General features: G+C 37.8%; 1 protein-coding gene across 1 annotated transcript in view; it reads right to left on the bottom strand.

Annotated features, from left to right (window-relative positions):
- LOC126237039 (uncharacterized) overlaps nt 1–25,711 on the bottom strand; it is a 190,110-nt gene that overhangs the window by 41,086 nt on the left and 123,313 nt on the right. Inside the window, exon 9 of the mRNA XM_049946800.1 lies at nt 15,447–16,025. Coding sequence (XP_049802757.1) covers nt 15,447–16,025 — 579 coding nt within the window. The remainder of the gene's footprint in view (nt 1–15,446; nt 16,026–25,711) is intronic.

The raw sequence follows: 25,711 nt of genomic DNA, 5'->3' as shown, positions 1-25,711 counted from the left end.
GTAAACCAGCAAGAATGTAAGAAGCAACTACAACTCAAATGACAGCTGAACAGGTCTACAAAGTGGTTTACAGCAATGATTAAGTCATATGTAAACACTTTAAGTGTACAAGAGACCACTCGCCAAATAGCAGCTTCTGGCCAAGAAAACCTTCATCAGAATTACACACACACACACACACACACACACACACACACACACACACACACAACCAGTGCCCCTACATTGTGCTGGCTGGAAACAGAATGCCGGGACTGCATTTCAACAGGTGGACTAGGTTGGGTCGGGGTTGTGTTGGGTAGGGTGGCTAGGGAAGGCAGAAAATGGAGGGAAGCAGCACGTTTACTGCCTAGGAATGTGGGAGGTTGGAGGGAGGGGTGCCAGGTGCACAGGCTTGGCCTGTGACACACAAGTAGCAGAGCCAGTGTGCTGCAGTGCACAATGTAGATTATGTGGATATTGTGTGTGTGTGTGTGTGTGTGTGTGTGTGTGTGTGTGTGTGTGTGTTGGTCTCCTTTACTCCTGCAGTATTTACATTCTGCACGAACTTCCCTTACTCAGCTTAAGTCTGAATGAAAGAAGTTTCAAACCAGCTGTAATGATCTTCACATCAGTAGTAATGGTCATACATGAATGGTACGAAAAATTCCTTGGAATCCAGCAAGGTAACAAGTTAATAAACTAATCAAGAAGCTCAGTGAGTTTTCTCTTGGAAGCATCTTCCACTGTGTTGACCTGAAGACAGGGGTGTCAGCTAATTTTACATATTTTCACTCCCTGTCATCTTAAGGAATTACCTTCTGGGGCAACATACTTCAAGTTCAGAAAAAATGAACAGTAAGAATACTGTGTAAAGCAGATGATCATACATCTTACAGAAGCCTTTTTAAATGATCTTGGAATTTTTTTACTCACTTCCCAATACATTTAGTGCTTAATGATTTTTGTTGCTCATAATAAAAATCAGTTTCAATTAAACTGTGATACACAGTCACTATACAAGACACAAAAATACTTTTCATGTAGACTTTGCCTCTTTTTGTATAAAGTTTCAGAGTGGAGTTATGTATTTTGATGTTAAAATATTCAACAAGAGCACATCTAACATAAAGCAAGAAATTGGAAACTCCTCCAAATAAAAAAAATATTTAAAAAAAATAATAAAATAAAATAAATAAAAAAAAAAAACAGACCCCATATGCTACTCTTACTACAATTTATCTGAATATATTGATTCAAGAATTGGAAAGCTCTCTTAGCAACATGTTAAGTGAACAACAACAATAGCAGCTTCCTTACTAATTTAATAAACTAAATTTAGATTGCATAAGTGAGAATACAATTACGCAGTATTATGATAGTCTACTGTTAATACAGTTTGTCTTATGTTAATGTATATCTTGACTCGTTCCACCTCCCTGAAAGCTCTACAGAATGCAATGTATGAATGAATATAAAAATATTCACAAAAATTTTCTAAAGTAATTCCATTTTACATGTGGTAATCAAAGTCCTTAGTGGAACAACAGCAACAACAACAACAACAACAACAGCGTTAACAATAATAATAATGGAATAAGCGAAGGTAACAACTCACCATACAGCTCAGGTGTTGAGTCGTCAATAGGTACGTACACAAGACAGAGAATTTTGATGAGCTTTCACACAAATCCTTCTTCAGAATTAATAGAATGCACATACGCATGCATAGCACAGCAACATTCAAATTTTTGTTTATGTGCTTGTTAACATCTCAACTGTATAATGAGTTGCTACCTTAATTCCTTCCTTTGTTCGTTTCCATCCAAGTCAATTCTGGCAGTTTTTATGTAATCTTAAATCCAAAATGTACTCAATACTATACTGCATTGCATATTTGAAGATGCACCAAAGCAAATTAATAAAAGCTAGATCATCATCATCATCATGCATAGCAGAGTATACAAAAATATAGGTCACACAAACTCATTATATCATGAATGAAGGTGCAGAGGGCAAACAAACAAATGCGAAAAAACTGCTGTTGAAAGAGCAGATACATAATATTACTGATCTCAAATTTAACAAGATCTAGGAGACGACACACACACACACACACACACACACACACACACACACATACATACAGGGAGAGAGAGAGAGAGAGAGAGAGAGAGAGAGAGAGAGAGAGAGAGACATAATGGATTCGCATTTGGATTTAGTACTCAGTCCAACCCTTCAAGATTTAGGATTTCTGTGATTTCCTTAAACCATTATGTTTTGATGGCTCCTTTGATAAGGCAACAGCTGATTTTCTTCCCCATTCTTGTACATGGGACATTATGGCATCTGCTTTCTGCCTTCTAAATACTTCTTATTTACACTTGTAAGTAGCAAACTGATTGTTCACTTTTAAACAGTAACTAGAGCAAGAAGGTTTATCAGTGAGTTACATCATGGTGGGTGACCAATTACGTGCAATGGTAAGCAAAGTTGTGGTGACACTAATTCTCCACTATCTTCACAGTTACTCAACTACAGGAATATTTTATTAGAATAAAGGCTCAATAAGTATAAAGTGAGATAGTAAGACATAGTGGAAATCAGTAAGGAATGGCTAATGCCACCAACACAAAGAGAAAGGGAAGAGGGGAAAGAGCAAACAGGTCATACTAGGACTGAGAAAATGTTGAAGGTGTAAGGGTTACCACTCTAAATAAAGAGCTGATCATAGGTGAGGAGAGAAAAAAAAATTGTGAAGTGGCATCAAGAGAAGAGGTTGACTTGCAATCAGTTTTTGCAACACTTGAGAGACAGAGATCATAATTATGTTTTATCACTGTTGTTTTATTGCTTATATTTGAATATTCAATTGACAGTGATAAAACGTAACTATGATCTCTACCTCTAAAGTGTTCCAGAACAGATTCTCCAATATGATGAAGATTGAGATCTCCACAAAGCTAAATATGCCATATAGTTACTTCAGTTAATGGATATCAGTCATGTTGATGGACAAAGATCACGCCAACAGAATGAAAAGTATTCATGAAATGTGCCACGTTAACTACTGCATGTAATGCCTTAGCATAATTAGTTACAAAAAGATTTCAAATTAAAACACAATCCACCCCACTGGAGGTAATTAACTCCCCACTGCAACTCCGATCCCTCTACATTCACTGACACTAGGCTCTAATAGCACAATATTTTTGTGAGCTGTTTTTCACCCTACTTGTGTGTCCTAGTTTTGTCAGTTATCTGATACTGAAGGTGTTTACTTTTTCTTGACTGTTTCGTACCTTTGCCCACAATATATAAACTATGACAGAGAAATCTCAACTCCTTTGCTCCTACATGGCTTTTATCTATTTTGACCACAACCAGTGTTTTACTTCCATGTAGAAATCCATAAAAACAAAACTAAGATGTCCTTTTTTTCCCTTAGAAATTACATCTAGTTGTTTTACTGTTTGGGGTTTATAGTTTCATACTGTGATATCTGGAAGCTAGACATTTGTTTTACTAATATATTATCATACACATACATACTTAGTTCAAAATAAAAAAGTGATTTAAAGTTGAGCATAAGAGATGGCGATGTCAGTGAGCACACAATTTAACTCCAGCAGCAACAGTTCGACATTTCTGTTCTGAATACATTCACCTGGTACACATTAATATACAGTGTTCGATTTACTTAGCAGGTGGTCATGGACTTATCACTTTTCTGCACACTCTCATAGCTATTTCAGAAAATTTTGCTGTGTAAAATAAACAAACGGCACACAGAAATAATGCAAACAATGAAAATGACCACAATTGTTATGCAATCAGCGGCAAGTGTTGTGTGGAACTTGTGTGGCACTCACACATAAGGTAACAGAGTGAAACGACAATGGTGAACAGAATAGAGAATCATTCTATGATTAGTTGCTGCTGTGTTAACTGTCTTGTAAACAATTAGCTGTCATTCTGATCAAGGTGTAGGACATACTCCCCAAAATGGACTGTTTTTTGAAAACTGTTTTTATTGCACAACTTACAAACACCTTTGATTGTTCTGGTTTACTGATTCTAAATGAGTGAAGAACAATTTTTTTTGGTATTTGATCTACATGGGTAAGAACATTTCACTAAGGCAGGAAGATAGATTATAATTTCCTCTGACTCCTCTACAGCTGAAAGGTCATCAAAATCAATCAATATTTCTGTTGTAGTTTCTCCCATATTTGTATTTCATTTTGATTAACCAACTTTTTTTCCATGCCCAGGGATTCATTTACATGTACAATTAATGGGGCTGCATCCCTGTTAACATAATGGTTTGCACATATTTGCTCCCAACTACAATTTAACCAATCACTATTTATTTTAATTTTGTTTTCCAATGCCCAACTACTCTTTATAAAAAGTTTTTTAGCTGTCCACAAACTTGAGAATCTACCACAAGACTTTTGTGTTTAGTTATCAACAATCTTTTCGACAAGTCTATCCTTAACTGGCAATAATTTTGTGCTTCACTTTTCCACATTAATATTTTATGACTCCAGGAGCCTATAGTTATTCAACCTCTGTGCGGGCCTCATTCAAATCCGTCTTTCATATTACATTTTTAGGTGCACACTTCTCTGTTTCTAAGATGAATTAACTTAACAAACAATGAATTGGCACTAAATTATACCAGATACTACATTCTCAATGAACTTATCGCAGCTCGTATCAAGAGAACCTTCTAATAACAGTCTTTTTCAGGTCTCTCAACATGTGTTCTATGTTCTCCAGTTTCTCCTCTGAAATCTACTCTGCAAACCACCAAGAGGTGCATGGCAGTGGGTCCATCCCATTGTACCAGTTATTAGGGTTTCTTCACGTTCCATTCACACATGGAGTGTAGGAAGAATGATTGTCTGAATGCCTCTGTGCAATGATTATTCTAATCTTATCCTCATGAGCCCTATATGAGCAATACATAGGGGGTTGTACTATATTCCTTAAGTCATCATTTATAGTCAGTTCTTGAAAGTTTGTTAATAGACTTTCTCGGGATACTTTATATCTATCATTAACAGTATACCAGTTTAGTTCCTTCAGTTATCTCTTGGCACTCTCCCACAGATCAAACAAACATGTGACCATTCGAGCTGCCCTTCTCTGTATACATTCAATATTCCCTATTAGACCTATCTGGTATGGGTCCCACACACTTGAGCAATATTCTACAACTGGTTGCATGAGTATTTTGTAACCAATCTCCTTTGTAGACTGACTGTAGTTCCCCAGTATTCTACCAATACACGTAAGTCTACCACATGCTTTACCCACAACTGAGCCTATGTGATCGAATCCGTTTCATATCTCGACAAAGTGTAGCACCAAGATATTTGTATAAGTTGACCGACTCCAATAGTGACTCACTGATATTATAGTCACAGCATACTTTTTTTTTTTTTTCTTCATTTTGTGAAGCGCACAATTTTACAATTCTGAATATGTACAGAAAGTTGACATTCTTTGCTCCACTTTGAAATCTTCGTATATTTATGCAGTTTCTTTCAGACAGTACTTCATCATGGATAACTACATCATCTGCAAAAAGTCTGAGGTTACTACTAATATCGTCAGCAAGGTCACTGGTATACAACACGGCCATCAAGGGTCCTAAAACACTTCTCGGGGGCACCTGAAGTTACTTCTATATCTGACAACGTCTCTCCGTTCAAGATAACATGCTATGTCCATCCTGCCAAAAAGTATTCAATACAGTAACAAATTTTACTTGATGCCCCGTAGCATCGTACTTTTGACAATAAGCATAGGTGTGTACCGAGTCAAATGCTTTTCCGAAATCAAGAAATACTGCATTTACCCGACTGCCTCGATAGAAAGCTTTCCGTATGCCATGTGAGAAAAAGTGTTAGGTGGGTTTGACATGATTGATGTTTTTGAAATCCATGCTGGTTAGCATTGAGGTGGTCATTTTGTTCAAGATAGCTCAATATGTTTGAGCTCAAAATACGTTCTAAGATTCCGCAACAAATCAGTGTCAAGACACTGGATGGTAGTTTTGTGGATCACTTCTAGAGGGTGTCCAGGAAGTAAATATGAATTTTGCACCATCTTGCCATATGATGGGCAGCCATGATTTTTTGTTATCTGTGTTCCTTCCCATTAGCATCCTGTGTGTGGTGAGTATTAAAAGTCATCACAAAAACGGTCAAAGTCCCAGGCAACCATTCGTGAATTGTGTGAGACACTGACGTAAAACTGCTGCTCCAACTGAGAGTTGAGTTCAGTTCAGTTCAGGAGTTGTTCCGGAAGTTAGAGACAACGGGTTCTGTTTCAAACATTAAGGATAAAGGACAACTGCATTCTGTTCGAACACAATGAAAACATTGCTCTTGTGCTTGATAATGTAACCATAAGTCCCAGAAAATCAGTTCACCATTGAGCTCAGCAATTGAATTTAACGCCAAGTTCACTGCATGAAATCCTTCCAAAAGATCTGAAAGTGCCTGCATACAAGATTCAATTTCGCAAGAGCTGAAACCTACAGATCATGGAAACAGATACCGACTTGCTCAATGGGCCTTGGCTCGACAAGAGGATAACAAGAACTTCACAAAGAGAAGGGTCATTCCATGTCAGTTCAACCAGGGGCTCCAGCTCATAGTCTCAGATTCGACTGAAATTCAGTACACTAATTCTACAATGTGCGGAACACTCGTGTACAAAGTATTAGCTTCCCCCGCCAATTAGTTCCAGAATTATGACTTGTGAAAGAAGGTGGCGTGACCCGGAAATTGCAACCCACATCTGGCAACCTATCTTCAGACCCAACTACAGGTCTTAATAACTTTGGAACTATTCTGCACAGTCCAGTGACATTAGAACACACTCTATGAATCAAAACACCAACAACATATTTCTGAGGGAAAATAAAAAAATCCAAAATATGATTTAAAAAAATGTAATATGTTAAAAGGTACATATTGTAGGTGCCCTCTATGCCAAATATAATTCACTCAAAAAGGGTATAAATTTTTTGTGGTAAGCTTAATGTGGTCTAAACACACACACAACTCATCATGCCCATATCAGTCACAAAAACTGTGTTACATGCACACGAAAATACAAAAATTTGAAAAATTACCTGAAAAACATGGATTTTCTAAGTGTGGTAGCACAATAGGGACAAGCGGTATCCAAGCCAAATTTCAAACACTGCATAAGTACAGCATAATATAATATGTGGCAGAATTTCAACTTGTTATTGCAAGACATTTGTGTACAATGGAAGTTGACAGATGTATTTGGTGATGTGGCCATTTTTCCACAACACAATTTTGTAAAAACATGCCGTAAACTGTTCTGCGTCTTCTTATCCTCTCCCACAACTGTTTAATCACTAAGCAACAACATATAGACAGATTAACACAACCTATCATTAATGTTTCTGCACCTTAACTGCTAAAAACCAGTCGATTGTGCTTCGAACAGAAGTTCTCCCACACTTTAGCTACTGTACTCTGTACATTGAGTGGCTAATTGTACTGTCTTCCTGACACTGTGGTAGAAACTAGAACTGTCTTAAAAATATGTTCAAAAGGTATCCAACACCAGTCTGCCCAACGTGGCCAATGAAATGATCTTGCTGGTCCTGCTGGTGCCATGAAGTTCACAAATACATCACCTTCTGCTTCACAGCACTCTGCAACACATCCTAAGTACCATTTGTCATCATAAACAGCAATAACATAGCAACCTGGTTGTATGTTGCTGCTTTTGCTTCTGAATCCTTAATCAGACACACTGAAGACACATGCTGTGCATGAACCTATAGTTATAACTGGACAGTCTGCTCATCTGCACATTGTCAGAGTCCGCTGGAGAGAAGTGATGATGGCTCCTTGTGCTTGCAACAGTTTTAAAGTGTTCTAGTCTGCTTTTTAGCAACTCTTCGACTGATTTCACGTCATCTTTCGAAACATAGAATGATTGTATGCCAGAGATATTTTTCTTTACCCAGGTAAATAATTGAAGATGTGTTAGAATGTGGCCTTCTGTAGGGTGCTGCAGACTAGCTCGTGATGCCATGCGCTTAATGATAGCACCAATACCATCACATACATTTTTACCATGACTTGTTGCGAAAAAATTCCATTCTGCGTGAATCTGAAAGTCATGGAAATGCATGCATAAATTTTTGAGATTTTTACAGTTTTTGTACTGACTAGCTGCCCCATCACTGAAATATTTCGCAAAATGTATGTGAGGCAGCTTGTTTTTCACATATACCATGACCGTGCGAATGTGGGCATGAATTGCAATGGCATCATGAATTAAACAGTCACTAAAAACGCACAGGCTCATGACAGACACATCACCTGATTCACCTCTATAGTAAATCGCAAATGGCTGGAGAGTTTCTTGACTGTTGTCCCAATTATATCTTTGGATGGCATCTTGAACTATAAATGCATAATTTTCAGAAAAGTCTAGTATTACTATAATTTCATACTGTTTCAAATTATCCTTACAAAACTGGAGATAAGCCGATTGTGCTGTTGCTGTGAAGCTGTGTGTGGTCAGTTTGTCATTTTTTGACAACACATTTCAACAAAATCTTCCACTGTACTTTGCTTTGTTTCAAGACTTGTGTGATCCATGTGTGTCCATTGTTTATAAGAAACAAGTTCATTGTCATCCATAAGGAGTTGACCACACAGTTTGTTATTCATGTGTTCTGCAAGATTTGCCTTACCAGGATACTTTTCACACCTGTGTATCATGCACTGGTAGGAACAATTTTGTCCTAATCAGAGCATATCTGGCATGATTTCTGTTCCTTTGGAGCAGATAGTTCTTCCTGTTCCACCATTAGTGTGTCAGCTATTTTGTGTTTTAATTCCATTTGAGCTTCTTGTAGTTTTCTTCTACCATATCTGGGCCTGTCTCTTTTCCCAACTTTGTGTGTCTTCATGGGGGACAAACCACAAGCAGTCATTGAAGTGTTTAATTGCTCATCCACTGTGGTTGAAGGTGGCTGATACTCTTCGTCACTGCATGTAAATTATCACAATATTCTTCATATTTTAGCAGCGTAACACACATGGAACGTAACTTTTGTCCTGGTTTCATGTGAAGTCCCATGCACTGGTTCACTTTCAATACTGATTTTATATCAATTTCTTCGAGGCTACACTTCACTCTCTTCTTATGAATCCAAAATGGATCAAAACAACTTCTTTGTAGGAAAGAATACTTATCCAGAAACACTTTCATATGATGATAACAAACACTAAAGTTTCCTGGAACTGTACTTCTTGTGCCCACAGGGTGTATCCTGGATCTCCATAGCAACAAATCTTGGTCTGATTCATCCAGATCATATAGTACAAAGTGAATGCCACATTTTGTTCCATATGATGTTTTATGTCATTCAGATGCTTGTGCTCTACCAATACTGCAACTTGTTTGAACAAACGCACCACTAGTACTCTCTTCTGGCTCCATACTGACTTTCCACAACAGTACTGACCAGTCTGAACTACAATCTTAAAAACATTAGTAACCTGTAATTGTTGCTTGTTTACTTTGTTGTTCCTGCCTAACAATGACTCACTCTGTACCTGAAAACTACCATTGTTTAACTTTCTGTTGCCTAATGCTTCCCAACAATTGCTGCAGCTTTATCTGAAACAAGCTGTCTGCATCATCACTATTACTGCTAAATCGTGCCAAAAGAAACGTAACCAAATACATCTCTGTCAACTTTTATTGTACACAAATGGCTTGCAATAACAAGTTGAAATTTTGCCACATATTATATTATGGTCTACTTACGCGGTGTTTGAAATTTAGCTTGAATATCACTTGTCCCTTTTGTGCTACCACACTTAGAAAATTCATGTTTTTCAGGTAATTTTTCAAATTTTTGTATTTTCGTGTGCATGTAACTCTGTGTGACTGATATGGGCAAGATGAGTTCTGTGTGTGTTCAGGCCACATTAAGCTTACCACCAAAAAATTTATACCCTTTTTGAGTGAATTATATTTGGCATAGAGGGCACCTACAATATGTACCTTTTAACATATTACATTTTTTAATCATATTTTGGATTTTTTTATTTTCCCTCAGAAATATGTTGTTGGTGTTTTGATTCATAGAGTATGTTCTCTAAGTGGATGTTACTGGGTTGTAAAAATGTCACTGGACTGTGCGGAATAGTTCCAAAGTTATTAAGACCTGTAGTTGGGTCTGAAGCTAGATTGCCAGATGTGGGCTGCAATTTCTGGGTCACGCCACCTTCTTTCACAAGCCAGAATTCTGGAACTAATTGGCTGGGGAACTTAAAATTTTGTACACGAGTGTTCCACACTTGGTAGCATTGGTGTGCTAAATTTCAGCCAAATCTGAGACTATCAGCTGGAACATTTTCTCAAATTGGCTGAATTGACAATGAATGAACCACAACCATTTTCTCAGATGAGGCCCACTTCCACCTCAGTGGGTACGTCAACATGCAGAACTACAAAATTTGGAGTAACAAAAATCTGCGAGTGACCGTGGAAGATGAAATGCGGCCACAAAGCAGGCCTGTGTTGTGTGGTTTCTGGAGAGGGGAGTGATCAGCCCCCACACTTTTTGAAAATGATGAAGGAGCTGCCGTAACTTTGAATGGCAACTGTTACAAAGCACGCTATCTGATCGGTTTTTCCCTCTTATTGATGAAAATAACGATTTTTGGTTTCAACAAGGTAGTGAGACATTTCACACACTCCGTGAAACGATTGCTCTGCTGAATGAAAAGTTTCTTCGAAAAATTCCCTCTTTGCGTGGTAACCAGGAACGGCTTGCCATGTCATGCGATCTTAGGCCTTATGATTTTTTCTTTTTTTTTAATTTTAATTTTAATTTTTGTGTGGATTTGTGAAACAAAAAATTTATTTGAACAAACCGCAAACGATCACTAATAATGATTTCAGCCGTTTCTCAACTCCACTGACACTAATACTTAATTCACTCATCTTTTCAGTGGCATGGGGATTAATTTGGGCAATTCTCCTGGGTTTTCCTTTGCAAAGAAACATTTGAAAATGGAATTAAGCATTTCAGCTTTTGCTTTTGCTACCCTCAATTTTAGTTCTTGTCTCATTTGCTCGGGACTGGACACTAACTTTCCTGTCAGAAACCACCCTGACATATGACCAGAATTTCTTTGTGTTTTGTGAAAGATCATCTGACAATATTCTGCTACAGTAGTCACTGAAGGCTTCATGCATTGTTCTCTTGACAGCCAAATGCATTTCATTCAGCATATCTCTATCTGTAGCCCTACACTCTGTTTTACATCTATTATGCAGTAATCTCTGTTTCTTTAGAAGTTTCAGTACAGTGAGTGTTTACCATGGAGGGTCCCTCCGCTTATGAACTGTTCTACTGGATACATATCTACCCAGAGCGTGGTCAACTACTCTTTTAAACTTGAGCCATAGTTCTTCTGTATTCTCCTAACCTGTGCTGAAAGTTTCCAAGTTCCTCACTGAGGTACACAGTATTGTTTTATTTATTTATTTAAAATCTAGTTTACTGAACATATAGATCTTTCTGCTTGTTTTATTTGTCCTTTATACTTTGATAATCACTTTTGCCACAACCCCGTCATGGCCACTGACACCAGTTTCAAAGTGGACAGCCTCGAAGAGGTCAAGTCTATTTGTTGCCATTAGATCCAATGTGCTTACATCACGAGTGGGGTTTGTAACTATCTGTTCTAGGTAGTTTTCAGAGAAAGCATTTAGTAATGCTTCACAAGATGTCTCCTCATGCCCACCACTAACAAAAATGTAATTTTCCCAATTAGTAGTTCGATGATTAGTCTCCACTGAGGATTACAGTATTATTGGGGAACTGACGTACTAGTGAACTGAGGTTTTCTCTAAAGTTTTCAATTACATCAAGAGACGAGTTTGCTGGACAATAGAAGGATTCAATTACTATTTTATGCCCAGCCCTGATACTCAGTCTTGCCCAAACAATTTCACACGCAGCTTCAACTTCTATCTCTGTGGATCCGAGTTTCTTCTCTACTGTGCAAATAAACTACCCCCATTTCCCATTTGCCTATCCTTTCGATCTATACTCAACGTTTGCCCAAAAATCTCACTGCTATCAATTTCAGGTTTCAAGCAGCTTTCTGTAACTGGTATTATGTGAGCTTCACTGCTTTTCATGAGCGCTTCAAACTCTGACACTTTGTTGTGAATGCTTTGGCAGTTGACTATTAGGATTTTAAATCTCTCACCTCTGGGAGAGTAAATTACATGTACACTAATTTATCATAATACCGTTTCTGGAGAAAGCTACATATTGTTATTAAATAATTACCTGGAATGACTGCTGGATGAAAAAAGAAGTTGTTTGGTCACATAATACAGGTATATGAGATAAAAGTTAAGGAAAGAGTATATTACATAAGGAAAGCTACAAGATACGTTATTGTCAAGAAAAAATGGGGAGTGAGTGATCCAGAAAAACAGAAGAAGGGAAACTATAGTTTACCTTCTTGTCAACTACAAGATTATTACAGATGGAGCATAAGCTGGGATTAGGAAACGAATTTGGCCATACCCTTTCAAATGACCCCTCTTGGTATTAACTGTATGATCTGTATGATATTTAAGAAAATCACAGTAACCCTAAATCTGGATTGCAAGACACAAGGAGGGGGAGGGGGGAGGTGGGGGTGCTGAACTGATAACCTCTCTAATAAGTCCAGTGTCTTATCACAGTGCCATCTTGGTTGATGATGGGGGTGAGGGGAAGGGGAAAGAAGAGGAGGGAGAGTGGGGACACAGGGATGGAGCCAGAGGATGAGATCGGCCTAATAAAAAATACAAGATAATTGAACACAAAATGATACACTAGCAACACTACCAGATTAAGTCAAGGAAAAGGGCGGCACTTTCATACACACATCCTGTTGGCTAACCATGAGATGTGCATGCGTTATTGAGGTCACAGTACACTTAATTGCAGAATGTGTTCTGCATGCAGATGGATAGATTAACAGTGGACATGTGCACCACAGCAAAGTAAAATGGGAGGTGGAAAAGGGTTTGAACAACAACTTTGTAAATTTCCTGTAAACAAGGATCTAACATGATCTTCCATATCAATATGAATTGTAGAACATTAGTTTGTGGAGAAAATTAAGAACTTAAAAGTCTCTCCACCAAATATGAACTCTACCACATATGAGTACATGATGTATGTCCCACCTACTACACTGCAAAAGCACAGAGAGATTCCAGCAGTATTCCCAAAATCTTTTCACAGGTTTACCACTCATATCATTATGACATGAACCTTATTTTGTACAAATAATGCTTCCAAAACATTACAAACAAGACATCAATTAAGCAGGAAGTAAAAATAAAATATACGATGAACCCAAACTCCACTGACATAATTTTGGAAGTGGTTGTGGGGTATTTTCCGAGTACTTTGCTGTAAGAGAGCCATGTTATATGCTGGCTCATATCACAGCAATAACGTAATTATGATTTATTCAAACTGTTACCCCAATTATGTTTGTTTCTATGAAAATATCTTCGCAATAGTGAAAAATTCTGTAATGCACAATCACCGAAACATACAGCACAAGTAATGGAACAACTCTCGGGCATAACATGTATGCTTATCACGTTTTTCGTCTGTTCAGCCAGTGTACTATACAGACTGAAAAAAGTGCAGTATGGTTCAAAATCCCAATTAGCATGACCACAACTAGATGTACTGTGATGCATCATCAACAGTATTACGTGCTCCAGAATTTCAAGAGTTTGGTTACTGTATATCACTGTAAAAATATAGCTAACAATGAATGCAGCTGGATGGTGAAGGGTAAAGTGGGCATTACTGCTGTCGACAGGAAGTACCTTAAGTGAATGGAACAAGTTTTGTTTTCACAAAAGACATTCAGTACATACCATTGATAATTGCACTGTTGTGCAAACATTTTTGTCCAGTATTGATACAAATACAAATGGTGGTAAGAAATCAAACACGATGCAATTACTCTGTAAAAAGCCCTGAACGATCTCAAATTTTGTCAGCAGAGTTTGGGTTCACCATATATAGTAAGGTTAGGTTCCTGTCGTCTACAAGCTTTTTTTTGTTTTTGTTTTTGAGTTTAGTTTCAAAAGTAATCGTGTAAGTTATCAAAAGAATCATTAAGAAGAGATACTGACTGTGTACAATGGTAACATAAAATACTTTGTAGAACAAATCTAAAGTTTAGTTTCACAGTCATGTCACGTCATGTCATAAATAAGGAAGGAAAATTGCATCTAGTCTTAGCATTAGGTTCTTTTACTGCCCATTGTACTCTCATTTCTTTAACTTGTTTCCATAATCTTTCTTTCCAACTAGAATTATACCTAATTAGTCTGTAACAACATGCACTTCCCCTAAATAACACATTCTGCAGTGCATTTAACAAAATTTTGTTTTGAAATAAGACTCTCATTAATGAACACCAGTATTTTGAACATCAATGCACTGCCTTCGCTGTGTGTCTACTTGACAGTTTGCTCTGAGACATTTATACTTTTTATTGCCAATTATTCTGATTCTTATATGTTTTAACTGCTATCTTTGTCTCTTTAGTTTCAAATGGATGAAATTTTAGCACCATAAATGTGCAGTGTTCCATGCTTTTTCGCATGCTATCAATCTTTGTACCAGCCTGAGAAAACAAACAAGTCACCAAAGACTGAGCATTAATTTCTTATTAACATTAGTTAACACACAGCCCTGGATTGCGTTTTACAGGTAGTCCTTTTTAAAGTGAATGTTATTTGATTAAGGTGTGTAACAACCTAGAAGATATGGCAGAACAGAAAATACATTATCTCCAGTTAGCTAATATTACAGACAGGAAATAATGATGAGAAGCTGAAACTGAGAAATTAACAGAATGTTTTGCAAGGAATGTTTGAAATACAGCGTGAGAAATTTCATACAGTACAATACAAGAATGTGTACTGCACATGCATAATGATTTTGCATTCCAAAATTTTCTTTCTCCAAAACTTGGGATTAAGCACTGACACTATTACAAATTGTGACTGACAAGGGTTCACACAGTGACAGTGCAATCTTAGCCCACAAGACAAATAGAAAAATCAACTGACACTACCTACACTGAATTTAATGAGATGCCAAACTTGTTCAGAATATTTTGGAACAGATGTTTGTATTAATATGTTAGCAGGTGAAAGAAGTGACAATATTTACAAATGAAATGTATTATCTATTACAGCTGCTCATGGAAGAATGCAACAGCACAAAGATCCATTTTTAAGCACAACAAAGCATTAAAAAACAGATCCTGTCAGTATCATTCAAAACATTTCAAGTTCTTGTGATGGCAATGGAAGAATGGTGAAAAGCAACTTACCTCAGGTACAGGAGGAGCTTGTGATTGTGGTAAGACAGCCATTGTAACTGGAATCCCTTGAGGGGATGTAAAAACATGACGAACCAATACAGGTGGTGACTGCTGTCTCTGATGATAGGAGCCTCCCTTTGAACTGGTCACTTTGTTTTGGCCACCAATGGAAGTTACGGATACTGGCTTTGACACACCAACGCTGTTGTTTACATTTCCATTATTAGGCAATACAGAAAAATTTCCAGAGGCCGGCAAAGGGGGGGTAAATGCCTTGGTGTTAGTGGAATTATTAGTTTGTCCATTTCCATTTCGTGAAGAAGTAACCACACCATACTGGGTAGCAGCTCGAGCACTACCAGGAGTTTCTGATTTTTTTGTAGCACCGACACCTGTAGTGTTCGAGTTAGCAGCCAACAAAGATGGAGGTGGCTTCAACTGACAACGTAACTGGTCTCGGTTTGGGCTGTTCTGTATGACAGCTTGACATATTTGATAGCTTCGTTCTAGATTAACTGCACCAGGTGGTGGCTTATTCGAAGAGCCCCGAGAGCTTCGTCCTCCACCACTCTGCCCTCCGGAAGATACCTGCACATTAATAAAAAAAAGTCCTAAATATTGAAAAGGCATAAATAGTATGGGACATAGCATATTAAAGTGACAGAATTACAATGTGAATATAAATTTTAGAATGTAGTAATTGCTGGTGACAGCATGAAACATCAAGTCTCAAAGCAAAGTTTCAATAATCATCCAGCTACAACACTTATTGTTTGGGCAATAAAACTGTCTGTTGAATGATTTTTTACACAACAGGCTTTTAAGCTAGTAAACTGGAGCCAAGATGAACAACTAATTGATTTCAACAACCCACAACCTATTTTACCAAAACTAGTGAAATGGTATGGGACAAATGTTACTGTCATTAACAAGCTATGTTAACAATTTCTTAAAATTAGTAGTAGAACAAATTTTCTCTACCTACAAAATCATGTTAACAGACTACACCTGTGACATACTGAATAATGATATAATTATACTGGCTTTTCACCAGCAACTGTCTCTTCTTAATTATTCATTCAGGTGTTACAAGGAGAAATGGAACAATAGCCACAAAAATTTAAGTGACAGCATCTTTCAGATATACAATTTCAAAAGATATAATCCCTTTTAGTGCCAAATACAATCTAACCATAATGCAAGATTTCAAAGGGGACCGGAAGGGGGGGGGGGGGGGGGGGGGAGACAGTCATGATTCACTTTCGGCACTATTCTGTCCACCTCAACCCTCCTTCTTAAACAGGTTTTACTGTCTCTGCAGCTTGAACTCAGAAGGAGTTTCAAAGTATATGTGTTTCATTAAGATTGATTAGATCGATGATACACATAATTGACTCTGATATGTTTAAAGAGTTCTTGCTGAGTGACTGAGACAAGTTAAAACTGTGTGCTGGAATGGTGCTAAGCCAGATCCCTGTCTTTCATGGACAGTCCACTACCAATCATACATGTGAGCATATTTCATGGAAAGACTCAAGGCTTCAACTTGTCCCAGGCTGCTATCAGACTTTTGAGGCGGGATGAGAGGCATGCTCAACTGAAGTAATTTGTACCATACTGGCCAGGAGTAAAGGGACTCATGTTCAGATCCTGAACTGGTACACTAAGCTAACTTCCCACATACAACTGAAGCAGCGTGGAATAAATGAAGTGTTTTTCATCTTGGTTGTTACTACCTTTGAAAGGCCTCATTGTGCCATCACGCAGGAAGTTTTTTCTGAAAGTATTCTATTTTGATAACAAGAACAGTACAATGAGGATGGGTTTTCTAGTATTGCAATAAGTGAATTGTATTTAAAAACATATAATGTTGATAACGACTCATCCTTTTATTCTCTGAGTGATGCATGTGCATCAAGAATGAGCAAGATCAAATATAAAGCAGATTAAGTGAATCAGAGTAGCAGTTCGAAGACAGGTATAATGCAGCTCTCCATGCTACACTATCCTGTGGAAGCCTCTTCATCTCCGAAAAACAACTGCAACCTTCATCTTTACAGGTATCACTATAGAAAAGGGTTATGCCCCAGATGTACTGTGCAACATTTGGGGACAGTAAATAATGTCCCGAATCTTCTTTTCTGTGATTTACAAAATTCAATGAGAAACTCTGCATGTGTGTTTGACAGATTTTCTCTTAGTTCCTTCCACTAAGTTCTAAAATCTGACAGAGAAAATTCTATCGAGAATAGTATGCCATGTAACTGAGGTTTCTAAATGTTTCTCAATATACAATGAAGTCAGGGTCTCAATTTTTTCCGTTTAAAAATCCTTACTGAAATATCATTTTCTCTAGGAGTATGTGTTTCAATAATTTGCTAGCAGTTTAGATTTTACTTCAAATTTAATAGAGCACATTTCACCAGACAGCTTGAGAAAACGCATGCTACTATGAGTGTTACAAACGATGTATCACTTCTTTATCTCTACTAAATAAGAATTTACCACTTCCACTTTTAATTCGTGAGTACTTCAATCACAGGCAGTACTGCTGTGTTATTGCCTCTTTGTGCGTTACAAGTCAACAAAATGGCAGAGGACAAACTATGATTAATTTAGTCAGACTCATTTATATAATTCATAATGCAATCTAGAACAAAAATATAAGTATTTTCATCCAACGCCATCATTTGACCACCACAGAAAGAACCAACACAATATAGTGGCAACAGTTGTGAAATGCAATTTTAATAAACATTTTTGGAACAGTGATCAAAAATTTTTAAAAATTTTTCTTTCAAAAATTCAGTCTTGATCACACCACGTATGATTCAAGAACAAAGGTGACCGGTTTCGGTCATATCACATGACATCAGACCCATGGCAACCTTTGAAGATGGTAGGTGGAGCACTCTTCTCAGCTGCTGTGATGTCAACTAACAACTAGTTGTGAAATAAACTAACAAAGAACAAGTAGTTAATTAGAGGAAATGTAAACATATTCTGAAAAATATGGCTATTACAGGCAGCCTGCATGACCAATAAACAAGAAGATAAAGAACTCATTTAGAAATTTCCTCATTACTGCAATGACTGACAACGCCTGCACCACAGTGTGTCACTGTATAAATCTATTAGATAAACAGCAATTCATCTTGTTACTTAAGGATGTCAGAGGTATTGAGAGATTACGCAGACTTCTGGAAGGGCACAACAAGGGCTTTAGGAAAGGGAATAAAATTCTGTCTTGGCTCATATAAATGAATATGCTACCTCCCAGATGTAACATTTTCATATAGTTTTGCAGTCAATGTTTGTATAATAACTAGTCAGAAATGGTGAAACACACTTCTTACATAACATTCAAACTTGGTTACAAATTTGAATTTCCTCACATTGCTTTACAAAGGGTTTGTGGTGCAACAGAACTTGAGAAACTCAGTAAACGAGAAACTTGCATTTCAGCAGCCTTATCATTGGAAGAGGAAGCGTACTGTTTAGATGGTGGGATGTGATACCGAAGGGTGTTTCGCCATTGGTACTACGCCAAAGAAGGTGTGACACATAATATTCTTGATTTCTTATTATATTTTGCCATTCAATTAATTTCTGCAGACATGTGAAGAGATATTGACTAACACGGACCGGCCAACTGATTTAGTAATGGTACTGTTGGACACTACAATATTCACAGTTCTTTTTAATATTGTCAATCTTTCACTTTCCAAGGAGAACAGAAAAAAGTAACTCTTAACAACAGAAGCAACATGGGATAAAGCAATTCTTTGTTTCACTTGTGTAGCTCCTCATTTGAAAATACATATGCCCACACAATTATGGGTGTAATGTACACACTGTAATAAAGGAACACGTAACTACTTGTGTGGAAATCTATATGTACACACCACTGTGCAGATAAATGAGAGGACAGTAAGAATAATGCCTACTATCTATGACTTACATATGAACAAGATTACAAAAGAAGCATTTATGAAGTTAAAATGCGAAAAAATCAGAGGATAAATCTCTACTCATTCAAGGCCAAATTTCCATCACAGGGACTTTAGCACCTTAAATTCTAACAGAAGCACAACCAGCATCAAAATCAAAACAACTAACAGCAAAGCATCAGCAATCAGTTACCCCCAAGCAAGATAAAAGCAGGTTAGTTGTCACATTTCATGTGATTTATTTAATTAGCAAAAAGCACCAGAAAAATGCTAATGCAAAAGCTGAAATGTACAAATGCCTCAACATTTCTGTATAAAACTGTGCAAGTTTCAAGTAGCAATTTGTATGTATCAGAAGCCCTGCTAAATGATGGTATCATGTGCAATATTTAAACATGTGTTGTTAGAATTTTGGTTGTGGATTTGTAAGCTGCTTCTGCAGACAAAATGGTACATTTCACAGAGCATGCTTTTAGGTTTGAAAGGGTCTTACATAACGTAAGACACTTTCAAATGTTTGAGGTATTAAAAATGATCAAGACTAAGATGTGTCAAACAGAAATCAGACTTAAGGTAAGATTACAGATCACCCACAGACAATGTTAGATTTATTTTATAATCTCTAAGCACTCATAATTCAGACCAGAATCAAATCTGCGTGGCAGATCAACAAGCATTGGTCTAGTACATAAAACAGCCTGAGTGAGGTTTTGGAGCAATTTTCCATGCTCATTTAGGCAAACGCTAGGCTAATTTTCAACCCACACCTCAGAAAATACAGTACACAAACAGTTATCATATGATGACACAGCACACAGTTTACACGATTCACAGATAAACTTTGAATGTGATATCCCTCCCTTTTGTTAACTGATGAACATGGCGGCAAGAAGTGGATGCAGCCACAAAGCTAAAATAAAATAAATCTGCCAAATCATGAAAACAGTAGATCTCATTATGAGGGGATAAACACTAGGAAATAGAGAAACTAAAACCTTCTAATACAGTTTAAAAATCAATCAAACTGCATGACTGACCTTTCTTTAAAACGAAAAATACATACAGAGGAGCAATACCTATTCTCTAAATTTCATTTAATACAATAGCATTTGTACATAAGCCCACAATGGTGAATTAAAAAAGTAGATATCAATCTGGAAAGCCATTAATAATAATGGGGACATAAAAAGAAAACCACCAATAACTTGTTGCAACATATGAAGGGATAAAACTACAAGAATCAATGAGGATCGCTAAAATAGTGAATGAAAATTATATTATATAAGCACAGTACAAAATTTAGTTAAACAAAAAATGTAACTCAAAGAACAATGTAGACAAGCTCAAACATTAAAATTCAATACATCAGTCTCCAGTAACTACAGTAATGAAATTTACCAGATAATAATCAGAAGAAATATTTTGTGAACCAAATTGCAACAGCACATCTTCCCATATACTTCTCACTATATTTTACACACAAAAATAGTGATGATGTTGATGATGAAATGGAAAACTACTGCTATTTCACTCACCTATAATAATCTGGAAATCACATTCTTGCTTGCCTTACAAAGTATTTTACTTAAAGACTTCAAATAATTTTTGAAACAAAATAAGAGTTGGAAAAGTTTTATACGCATGATGCATTGACGGCAAGGAATTCTCGGGCTATGCAGGTACCAGAAATATTATTTTCTTATACAAAATTAATTTTTAAAAATGGGGCATTATTACTTTGAGATTGGAATAAAATGAATTTGCAGATTATCAACAACAATTGACTTCATTTTTGTAGCTCAAACATCACAGAAGAGGATTACATATTTAAAGACAAACAACATCAACTAACTGCGTTAATTTCCAACCTGTGACACTAGGTATTAAACAAAACAACTTATGAACACTACTGCTGTCTCCTAAGCTGCTGTTCTGTTTCTGTAAGTGTTGAATAACAAATATGCGCAACAGCAACAGACAAAATATTAATCACACCCTTAAAAGAGCACTCTGACCACCTTGCAGTGAAGAACTGGTGTCAGGTGGCCATGTGATCCTCCAGTGAAGTACAACATGGCAGTGAAGTAGTGTGTGTGTGTGTGTGTGTGTGTGTGTGTGTGTGTGTGTGTGTGTGTGTGTGCGCGCGCGCGCGTGCGCACTCCGAGCAGCTATTTTGCACTACAGTGAAGCGTTTACACATTCGAAGTGTGACCTCTCAGAAGAGAGCATGGAAATTATGACAATGATCCCTTTTGAAAAGTTTTCCGTAGCTTGATAGTATGTGGCTGAAGAGGTGTGTCTCTCTCTCTCTCTCTCTCTCTCTCTCTCTCTCTCTCCTGATTATGCTTAATAGGTATAACAATTTTTTTTCAACAACATAAATAAGTGTGATAGGTAATGTCTAATAAATGAACACCGGGAGAGAGAAAGTTGAGGGGTAGGAGTGGGGGGATTGGGGAGGGGGAGAAAGAAAGCTGCCAGAAAAGATCATATATGGCAAATATTTAACACTGAAATTGGTCTTAGATTAACACCCCTACTTGTCACTACCATCAAGTGACAAGGCAAGACAGCAAAAGTTACGAGAAGTGCTTATCAGAAATCACCTTCAATGGAGGGAGAGCACTGAACGATAATACTGTAAATAACAATGAAGTCAATAAGCATCTCAAGACAATCTGTAGTCACAAAACAGCCCGTAGGGGGTTTAATGCTCTGATATGCCAGGATACTTGTGGTACAGTCAAAAGACAGCAATACCATAACAAAGTCAGCGCCTCACATCAATACCAGAGAAGGTAATGAGGTCTCATAGCAAACTGCAACAATGAACGGGATGTGCCGGTTGAGCCACACCCTCTCTCCACTTTGCAGTGCTAACACACCAAGGTGCCAATGTACAGCCCAACTGAGCACAGGAACGCTAAGTCCCAGTCTGTGATCAATGTTTAATATGGCTGCATTGTGTTAGATGGGGCACCAGCGTATTTAATATTTTATGCTAAAGTGGGAATATTACACTCATGTAATAAATAAATAAATAAATAAATAAAAATAAAAAATAAAAATAAAACAGAAACCTTGAATGATTAGAGATAGGATGTTCATATTCATAGGACCTGTACATTAGTATGTTCTGCAGAAATTATTAGCATCTGAACCACGTAAGCCTGCAGGTTCAAGGTTGAAATCAATATCAGACGACAACACCACCTATCAGTAAAACGGTGCCTGCAGCTCTCGTTGTTGCTGTAAACTGAAGGTAATGGATCACTGTGACTTGAGCAGACGTGCAGAATGCCTCGCAGACATATGCACAAACCGTACCATCGTATCAGTGAGTTTAAAAGAGGGCGCATTATTGGCAGGACAGAATGTGAAATTGCTGCTCGTATGTAATGACGTGCTTCAGCAGTGCAACGGGTGTGTGCAGGATGGTTCACGGAGGGATGCAGAACACGACGATGGGTCAGGTCATACCGTCCAGACCACATCTGTGTCATCCTTAGCTCTGGTAGAACAGTGTAACTCATTGTACACTATCAGGGGGTGACAGTATGTCGCCATTTATTATGGCACGGATTACATGTGCATAATACACTTCTCCACCTACCTTACACGAATGTGCGGAAACATGCTAGATGGCAATGGTGTATGGAACAATGTCACTGAGAACAGGAATGGAATCTGATAGTGTTTTTCGGATGAATCCAGGTTATGTCTGTCTGAAAATGACGGCTTTCACTTGGGTTTGCCGCAGGCATGGGGAGGCACCAACTCAAGGCCCTATGGTGTGAGGTGCCATTATGTACAACCACAAACCACAGTTTGGTGCTTGTACAGGGCACTGTGATCAGTGTGACCTATGTGAATGACATCCTGTGACCTGTAACCATACCATTTCTGCAAAACACCCCAGATGCCATTTTTCAGCAAGGCAACGCACAACTACCACATGTTGTTGCACAAACACGTGCCTTCTTGGTGTCACAGGATGTCAGCCTTTTGCCCTGGCCCGGAACATCACCAGGCTCGTCACCGGTCGAAAATTTGTGGAGTACGATGAAATGACAGTTGCAGTGCTGTGACCCAATGATAACCACTACAGATGAACTCTAGAACCAGTTGAATGCACCATGGATGGTTATACCACAGGATACCATTCGTGCTTTATATGTGTCAATGCCATCAAGCATGGAACAAATTATCAGGCTTTGTGACAGACCCTGCGACTACTAGGTAACAGGACACACACTGAAGCGAGGTGACTGAAATGCTAATCATTTCTGCAAAACATACTAATATACCTGTCCTGTGAATATGAACATCCTATCTCTAGTTGTTCAAGGTATGCTGTTTTTTATGAACATGAGCATATATCTACATACTTCGAATGAAGAGTCTTGTAGATCTGTCTGTATCCTGTGATACTTTAACAGTCAGAGATAGTTATACAAAATCAGAATATTCCTGTGGAAATGGATTATACAAAGTTAAGTATACCTGTCTTGTTATGAAGTGAAATAATATTTTACATGTTCTAGTTTCCACTCATTCTCCTTTCGGGCATAAAGAACCCACCATTGTACTGATGATAGTATTTCTGTCAGTAAACAATACTGTTGTTTAATTTCTAGACTTATTTTGCCAAAAGATTACATGTGGATCATAACATCAGGATTTCTCCAAATGGTCAGTAATAAAGTGCTCTAAGAAATTTCTTTCCGTTTAACCGTGACATTAATGATTTATTCGCTGACAGTGCCAAAAGCTGCCAAACTGACTGATTCCCACTGTGAAGCTCAAAGGTCAATGCAACATCGTTTGGCTAGCAGTCACAATGTCCTGCACCTACTACTTACTTTGGCTGAAAGATAAATAAGTAACACTGGCTATGTGAACACATTATAAAGAAATAAAATTTTTGTCTCTTTAATTTAATGAAAAGGAAAGTTGCTCCTCACCATATAGCGGAGATTCTGAGTCGCAGATAGGCACAACAAGAAGACTGTCACAAATGAAGCGTGAGCTGTCGTAGCGCGCGCGCTTGTGTGTGTGTGTGTGTGTGTGTGTTTTGGTTTTGACGAAGGCCTTATTGATTGAAAGCTTTATTTGTGACAGTCTTTTTGTTGTGTCTATCTGCAACTCAGTATCTCCGCTATACAGAGAGTAACAACTTTCCTTTTCATTATATTGTTACATTCCAGTCTGGATTTTCCACTATTTGATTGTCCCCTTAATTTGGATGTCAAGAAAGACAGTGCAGTTCGGTCAGTCACAGGCAGTGGAGGATTATAATTGTTGAGACTTTTGTATCTACTTGTTGAAATATTGCCTGTTGGCTACCAGTTTGGGATCTTTGGCAGACATTTTTCTTCCCTGGTCATTACTGCTGTAGCTCTTCTCCACAGCAAGAACCTACATGTTGGCAAATTTTATTACATGGTCGGTCTCACACAGCACATGCTCTGCCACAGCCGATTTCTCCACCTGTCACAGCCTGCAATACAGTGTATATTCAATGATCCTGGTGTTGATGGACGGTCCAGTCATTCCAATATAAACTTTTCCATGTGTAAACAGTATGCGGTATATACCCCACAACAGGAGTTGTCTCCTTTTACCATTTGCCAATCAGGGACATTAATTTTCTTGGACAATTTGTAAATAGTCTTTACACCAAGTTTGCGCAATATGTGACAGATTCTGTCCATTACCCTGGGGATGTATGGCAGAAAAAGTTATACCCGATACTACTTCTTCGAACATGTCACTTCGCATGCAGCTGGCAGAGTACCCGTTACCCCTTAGAACACATTCCAGTTGTTGCATCTTATGTCTGAGGTGCTCAAGCTCACATATTAATTCTCCTCCATGTTACAAGCATATTACTCATTCCTCTTTTGAAACTCTATTGATGATTTGGAAGTTTGTGCAGGTATTGGTCTGTGCGCTATCATTTTTTGACACACGCTAAGACCCAGGTTCTCGGCATTCCTTGTAAATGTCAGGCACGAATGCCTTCTCTTCCTGCCTTCGTCAGCAGTTGTGTGTGTGTGTGTGTGTGTGTGTTTGTGTGTGTTTTGGGGGGCGGGGGGGCATCATCTATTTTTGATGAAGGCCTTGTCGACCGAAAGCTTATTTGTGACAGTCTTTTTGGTGTGCCTATCTGCGACTCAGCATCTCCACTACATGGTGAGTAGAAACTTTCCTTTTCATAATATTGTTATATTCCAACATGGATTTTTCCACTGTTTGACAACAACTTATTATAAATGAAAAGCCTCGTCTAAACAAGGCTGAAAATGTTGCTAAGCTACCTGA

Source organism: Schistocerca nitens, chromosome 2 (genome assembly GCF_023898315.1).
Source record: "Schistocerca nitens isolate TAMUIC-IGC-003100 chromosome 2, iqSchNite1.1, whole genome shotgun sequence".
Classification (NCBI taxonomy): domain Eukaryota; kingdom Metazoa; phylum Arthropoda; class Insecta; order Orthoptera; family Acrididae; genus Schistocerca; species Schistocerca nitens.
The sequence above is the reverse complement of the archived record's forward strand: the minus strand, read 5'-3'. Positions and strand labels throughout refer to the sequence as shown.